The 7256-nt window shown below is 54.4% G+C and overlaps 1 protein-coding gene across 2 annotated transcripts; it reads left to right on the top strand.

The window, feature by feature from the left end:
* The first annotated feature begins 675 nt into the window (after positions 1 to 675).
* Positions 676 to 4986, top strand: LOC311369683 (bone morphogenetic protein receptor type-2-like). 2 transcript variants are annotated; one of them, XM_084487906.1, is made up of 3 exons: positions 676 to 1181; positions 1872 to 3382; positions 4509 to 4645. In XM_084487906.1, exons 1-2 carry the CDS (start codon positions 1033 to 1035, stop codon positions 3364 to 3366), a joined length of 1644 nt encoding a protein of 547 aa, XP_084344032.1. In that variant the 5' UTR covers positions 676 to 1032; the 3' UTR covers positions 3367 to 3382; positions 4509 to 4645. The 2 variants fall into 2 exon arrangements, with proteins under 2 accessions (XP_084344032.1, XP_084344031.1); XM_084487905.1 differs by having other exon boundaries at positions 681 to 1181; positions 1872 to 3331; positions 4509 to 4986.
* Positions 4987 to 7256: the final 2270 nt, after the last annotated feature.

Here is a 7256-nt window from a genome sequence, read left to right as displayed (position 1 = left end):
GTGTGTGGGTGTGGCTCGTTGAGGTGTGGGTGTGGCTTAGCGTGTGTGGGTGTGGCTCGTTGAGGTGTGGGTGTGTGCATATCACCCCGTCGGCTGTTTTTTTTCAATTGTATAAAACGTAGCAAAATATGGTCATTCATAAAAATACGTTTACAAATCTTGACTGCAAAATTGTAGTCCTTCGACAAAGGTCCAGATAATACAGTAACGCTACTGTTTTGTTTGAAATGAGTGTTGTTTGCACAACCAGGCTAAACTGTACTACAACCAACAACCAAGCTAAACGCTTGGTTTGTTGTGTTGGTGTGGAAGGCTAGGATTGATTGTGGTACAGTTGACTCCTGCGGGTTGCTATGTCAAGTGTAGCTTGTTTGGGGCACACTTTAGCTAGCTTATGTGGTGTGTAGTGTTGAGCTTGTTTGTTGTGATACAGTGTAGTTGAGGTTGTTTGCTACTTTAGCTAACTGTGTTGTCCCGGGTGTGTGTGTGTGTGTGTGTAGTTGAGGTCATTTGGTTCTTTATCTAACTGTGTGTGTGTAGATGAGGTTATTTGGTGCTTTATCTAACTGTGTTGTCCCAGGTGTGTGTGTGTGTGTGTGTGTGTGGTTGAGGTTGTTCATCTAACCTTGTTGTCCCGGGTGTGTGTTTGTGTGTGTGCATGTGTTATCTAACCGTGGTGTCCTGTGTGTGTGTGTGTGTGTGTGTGTGTGTGTTATCTAACGGTGGTGTCCTGTGTGTGTGTGTGTGCGCGTGTGTGTGTCTGTGCATGTGCTCGTGTGTTATCTAACCCTGTTGTCGTGTGTGTGTGTGTGTGTGTGTGTGTGTGTACGTGTGCGCGTGTGTGATCTAACCCTGTTGTCCTGTGTGTGTATGTGTGTCTGTGCGTGTGCGCGTGTGTGATCTAACCCTGTTGTCCTGTGTGTGTGTGTGTGTGTGTGTACGTGTGTGTGTGTGTGTGTGTGTGATCTAACCCTGTTGTCCTGTGTGTGTGTGTGTGTGTGTGTCCAGGCGGTGCGCTCCCTGAAGGAGACCATGGAGGACTGCTGGGACCAGGACGCTGAGGCGCGGCTCACGGCCCAGTGCGCCGAGGAGCGTCTGGCCGAGCTGCTGCTCATCTGGGACCGCTCCAAGTCGGTCAGCCCCACGCTCAACCCCATGTCCACCACGAGGCACAACGAGAGGTACGCACACGCACGCACGCACGCACGCACGCGCGAGCACACACACACGCACGCACGCACGCACGCACGCACGCACGCGCGAGCACACACACGCGAGCACACACACAGCCCCATGTCCATCACGCGGCACAACGAGAGGTACACACACGCACGCACGCACGCACGCACGCACGCACGCACGCACGCACCACGCTGTCCACCACGCTGCACAACGAGAGGTACGCACGCACACGCACGCACGCACGCACGCACACAGCCCCATGTCCACCATGCTGCACGCACGGACGCACACACACACACACACACACACACACACACACACACACACACACACACACACACACACACACACACACACACACACAGCCCCATGTCCACCATGCTGCACAACGAGAGGTACACACACACACACACACACACACACAGCCCCATGTCCACCACGCGGCACAACGAGAGGTACACACACACACACACACACACACACACACACACACACACACACACACACACACACACACACACACACACACACACAAACTCAACCCCATGTCCACCACGCTACACAAGACAAACACACAGATGCACATTTTGGACATATAGTATAAATATACTGAAATGGAGTGTGTATATATCATTTTTATATTTTTGTTGTGTGTGTAGCCTCCATGAAAATGTTTTGTGTGGTTCCAGGAACCGCATGACCCCCAAGTCGGGGCCCTTCCCGGACCAGCCGTCCTCCTACATCGAGGAGCAGGAGGGCGTGGCCAAGAACGGCCCGACGGACGGCCACCCCGCCGGCGGGGCCCCGGCGACGGCGGCGGCGATGGCGGCGATGGGGGCAGGGGGGCCCGGCGTGCGCACGGGGCCCCTGCCCGGCGAGCGCGACCGCAACTCCATCAACCAGGAGCGGCAGCAGCAGGCGTCGGCCCGGCTGCCCAGCCCCGAGGGCAGCAGCGGCGGCGGCGGCGGGGGGGGCCTGGGCCAGCGCGGCAGCCCCTCAGCCTCCACCACCACCACCACCCTGCTCTCCGAGTCGGAGGGCTCCGTGGGGGGCCTGGGGGGGGGGGGGCCCGCCCCGGCGGTGCCCGTGTGCCTGCACCTCACCCAGGAGGACCTGGAGACCACCAAGCTGGACCCCAAGGAGGTGGACAAGAACCTGAAGGAGAGCTCGGACGAGAACCTGGTGGAGCACTCGCAGAAGCAGTTCTGCTCGCCCGACCCGCTCAGCCCCGGCGGCTCCAGCCTGCTCTACCCGCTCATCAAGATGGCCAGCGAGGTGTCGGAGGCGGGCGGTTCGGCGGCGGCGGCGGCGGGGGCGGCGGCAGCGGCGGCGGGTGGCGCCGCCACCTCCTCCGCCTCCTCCTCCTCCTCCATGCCGCCGGCCGCGTTCCCGCTGCCCAAGCAGCAGAACCTGCCCAAGCGGCCGTCCAGCCTGCCGCTGCGCACCAAGCCCCCCAAGAAGGAGGGCTCGTCCTCCTCGCTGCGCTTCAAGTTCGGCCGCTCGGGGAAGTCCAACCTGCGGCAGGTGGAGGGCGCCAAGACCACCAACGTGGCGGCGGGGGCGGCGGCGGCGGCGGCCGCTGTCGCCACCACCGCCGGCGAGTCGTCGCACCGCGGCAACGGCGGCACCAACAACCTGCCCGCCCTGCGCGGCAACGGCGGCGGCGGCGGCGGCAGCGCCAACGGGGGCGTGGCGGCCAACGGGCAGGCTAACGGCGGCGGCGGCGGCGGCCGTCTGAGCCTGGGCGTGATCACGGCCAGCCCCGACGAGCACGAGCCCCTGCTGAGCCGGGAGCGGGAGCAGGCGGGGCGGCCGCTGTCGGCGAGGCCCAACAGCAACAACAACAACAGCAACACGGGGCGGGGCCGCGGCGAGGGCGAGGGCGAGGGCGAGAGCGACGGGCCGGGGGAGGAGGGCGGCGGCGGCGGCGGCGGCGGCGGGCCGCAGACGGAGGAGGAGCAGCAGACGACGACGGAGGAGACGGGGCCCGAGAGCGGGGGCCCCCCGGGCGCCACCGACCCCCCCGCGGCGCCGGCCACGGCGGTCACCATGCGGGGGGAGGGGCTCCTGAGGCAGGCGCGGGGCCGGCGGCCCGAGAGGCCCAACTCGCTGGACCTGTCGTTCACCACGCGTGACCTGGCCTCGCTAGGTGAGCCGGCACCGCTTGCCGAGATGGTGCAGTAGAGAGGCGTTAACCGCGGTGAGGACACGACGCCGGAGGAGCGACCGCGCGTGAGCCGCGTGAGCCGCCCCCCCCGCTCACGCTATAGCGACACCCCCCCCCACTAATCAACCACTAACCCCTCGACTGGTCTTCCTCATCTAGTCTACCTGGACGAATCTAGTCGTCCTGATCTGATGTAGTCCTCATCTATTCTAGTCTTCCTGGTCTAATCTAGTCTTCCTGGTCTATTCTAGTCTTCCTGGTCTAATCCAGTCATCCTAGTGTAGTCTAGTCTAATCTAGTCTAATCTAGTCATCCTAGTGTAGTCTAGTCTAATCTAGTCGTCCTAGTCTAGTCTTGTCTATCTGGTTTAATCTAGTCTAATCTAGTCATCCTAGTGTAGTCTAGTCTAATCTAGTCATCCTAGTGTAGTCTAGTCTAATCTAGTCATCCTAGTGTAGTCTAGTCTAATCTAGTCGTCCTAGTCTAGTCTTGGCTATCTGGTTTAATCTAGTCTAATCCAGTCATCCTAGTCTAATCTAGCCTACTATCGGGTAATCCTGCCTCATGCATCATGATTCCTTGTGTAGTCTATATATTGGTATAAATGAGGGGAAAGGCCTAAATCTAAAACTAAATCATCCAGATTACCCAAGTAGCTCTAATTGTGATGCAATGCATAGTAAATGTTATAAGAATATGAACACTAACTAGTGACTAGCTATGTATTAATGTTCTATTCACTTACTAATCGTTGTGCCCTAAATCACTAACAATTCAACCACAACTTCTACTTCTATGTATTCAATTTATTTTCAAATACATTTTTTGTGCAAAGCTGTACATCAACAATCAGTCAACTCCTAACAGTAGTGCTGTTAAGAGCAAATGATAACTATAGAAATAAGTGATTGACCCTTCTGGTTATGGGAGATAACTTTTGTAGCTATCGTCGATCCAATTTTATACCCTTTCCATGCCGCATATTACAAAGTAGTCATTGCCCATCTTCCAGAGGATGGACTTGACCGTTGAAGGCCTTTCCAGTGTGTGCGTGTGTGTGTGTGTGCGTGTGTGTGTGTGTGTGTGTGTGTTCTCTACCACCCTGCACCATGCTGTGCGTGTGTGTGACTGTGTTTTCTCCCCCCCCCCGCTCTTACAGGGGAGGAGCTTGGGCATCGGGACGGCACCACCGCCGCCACGGGCGAGAAGATCAAGAAACGCGTCAAGACGCCCTACTCCCTGAAGCGCTGGCGCCCCACCACCTGGGTCATCGCCATGGACACCAGGGGCCCCGGGGACGACGGCGGCGGCGGCGGCGACGACGACGACGACAACAACAACAACAGCAACCACCACAACTGCCACCACCACCATCACCACCACCAGGGCGGCTCCACGGCCCACGCCGGGCAGCCGCGGGGCCGGCCCAAATCGGCCACCGCCGTCTTCGCCGGGGAGCCCAGCGACACTCTAGTGTGAACGGCCGCCCTCTCTCTCCCCCCGCCCCCCCCCCTCTTTCCCCTCCCCCCCCCCCCCCCAAAAATCGGACACTAAACATGTTTGTTTGTTTTTGTTTGTTTGTTTTTGTTTTGTTCGTGGTCGTCAGCAAGAGGAAGCTATGGAACCCCCACCCCCCCCGCCCGCGCGGTGGTCGTGTACAGCATTTGTTTAGTTTTACAGACCGCGCTCACGCCCCCTCCCTCCCCCCCCCCCCCCCCCCGCCCCCCCCCGCCCCCTACCCCATGTGACACTTTTTATCTGTGCGACGCTTTAAATGGAAATCCAGCTATGCAGCATTCTCATTGGCTTCGGCCACCGTGGCTCGTTTGACTTTGGTGTCTGTCGTGACCCGTGTCGGTCGGTCGTTGGTTCCGAGTTGTTTCTTTGTGTTTTTTTTTTTTCCCCGTTTTTTTTGGTTTTTCAACGGAATCGTTCCGTCGCGTGCGGAGTGGACCACGCGGCGCCCCAGAGGATGCACTTTGGAACAGGTGGGACGGCGAGTCCGGCCGCGTCGCTACGACGACGGCGGCCGCTGCAACCGGAGGCGGTCTTTAAATCGGCGACGGGAAAAACAATCAACATTTTTCGGATTTTTTTTTTTTTATATATATAATTTTCTTATTTCGTTTTTTTTTGTTTGTTTGTTTGTTTGTTGTTGTTGTTGGTGTCAACGACAACCAGAGAGTAAAGCTCTGTAAAAAAAACAACTAATCGTCCGTCTTAAAGACAAAAAAAAGACTTGTTTTATTTCTCGATTTGTAAGCAATCACATCTCTTTGCTATGTACCCATTCTTTGTATCATCATTTTTTTTAAATTGTGCAATAGAATATAGCTTTTAGATGATTTCATTTTTTTTTTAAGTGTCCCATTGTTACGCCTTTGTTTTTGTTTTTTTATCAATGTGCTATGTCGATAGTTAATCTATGTTGCACTTCCAAATAGTCACAATCATTCGTTCTACAATCGACCGAGTCGCCCAATCTCTCCTTCTTGTCTCTGGACTAGCACTCAGTGTACAGACAATCCCTCCCCCTCTCTCTCTCTCCTCAACACGAGACTCAATCTAACGTACAAATGCTGTTCCATGGAGGGGGGGGGGCGTGGGGGGGGGGGGGGGGAGTATGAGGCACTAACAATCAAAACTCAGCTCCACCGATTGAACAAAATGGAGGATTTTTATCGGAAGTTCTCCGTACGCACAGCAACCGCACCGGGAATGGCTCAACACTGCAATGTCTGGACGTATTTTTTATCGTGTTTTAATTTGTCTTTTTTTTTGGGGTTTTGTTTTTGTAAATTACAATCACGAGCGAGCGAAGGAGACGACGAACGAAGCGACGGAGTCGTCGTCGTCGCGACGACGACAAACCCAAGCGATGGAGTTGTCGTGGCTCAACGGACCCCTTTCGGCCTACTACAACATCAATCTGTAGTCCTTGTAGTCCTTATACCCTGGACGTCCTGTCTTGTACGTTTGTCCGTTTCTGTCTAATTGTCTGTCTGTCTGTCTCCATCTATCGCTGTCCGTCAAAATGGCCAGAGAACACTATTACGAAGTATAGTATCGTACCTCTTTTAAAGACCGAACAAAATGGAAATTTACGTATTTACCCCCCACTCGTATAACCCACCGTATTTATCCATTTCAACATTAAACTCTAAAATAAGCTAAACCTACCTTCCTCTAAAAGCGGACATGGTTTTTCTTGATCGTGCCACAATGTTCTGATGGGCGGGGCTTAACATTCCAACCAATAGTAAGGGGGGGGAGGGGTTATAGACTTTGAGGACTGATGTAGGCCGTAAATTATGAATGATCCAAACCCACATCCGCTCCTACGTTCAGTCCCGCCCTTATATACAGTTTGACCCGGAACTACACCACCTGACGGAGACAGGAAACCGCCTGAACGCTGTTTGATGTCTTTTTAAAAAGAAAGTTGACATTTAAAGAAATTAAACGTTGGAAGGACGCTGGATTTACTTTCTGCCTCTTGTTTCATTTGTGTGTGTGTACGAGTGTTTGTGTGTGTGTGTGTGTGTGTGCGTGTGTGTGTGTGTGTGTGTGAGAGAGAGATCATGTGTGACTGTGCGCATGTGCTGTGTGTCTTTCCACGTGCTGGGTTATTTTTGGCTGTACAGGCTCGCTGAAACGTCTCTTTTCTGTCTTTTGAGCGAAGCTTTTGGGGCGAACCAGTGAAAGACGCCCCGTTTACGTTTTTGTAACTTGTAACTTTGTATGATGGAAGAAAAATACCCAACATGTATATGTGTACCGCGTTGATATTGGCATCATTTTTATGGATTTTTTTTTTTTTTTTTGCGTTTGACGGCTACTGTTGCTCTGCCTCTGCTAAGTCTAAATAAATGTATGAAAGAAATGTTGGTGTTTCTCAAACAAGCGT

The sequence above is a fragment of the Micromesistius poutassou genome, assembly GCF_964030765.1.
Source record: "Micromesistius poutassou genome assembly, chromosome: 24".
Lineage (NCBI taxonomy): Eukaryota > Metazoa > Chordata > Actinopteri > Gadiformes > Gadidae > Micromesistius > Micromesistius poutassou.
This window is presented reverse-complemented; position numbering and strand designations above follow the sequence as displayed.

Coding starts and splice junctions, on each gene's coding strand:
- LOC311369683 (XM_084487905.1), top strand. CDS start 1,033: ATGGAGGACTGCTGGGACCAGGACGCTGAGGCGCGGCTCACGGCCCAG. Junction 1,182..1,871: donor ACCACGAGGCACAACGAGAG/GTACGCACACGC, acceptor GTGTGGTTCCAG/GAACCGCATGACCCCCAAGT. Junction 3,332..4,508: donor GCGTGACCTGGCCTCGCTAG/GTGAGCCGGCAC, acceptor CCGCTCTTACAG/GGGAGGAGCTTGGGCATCGG.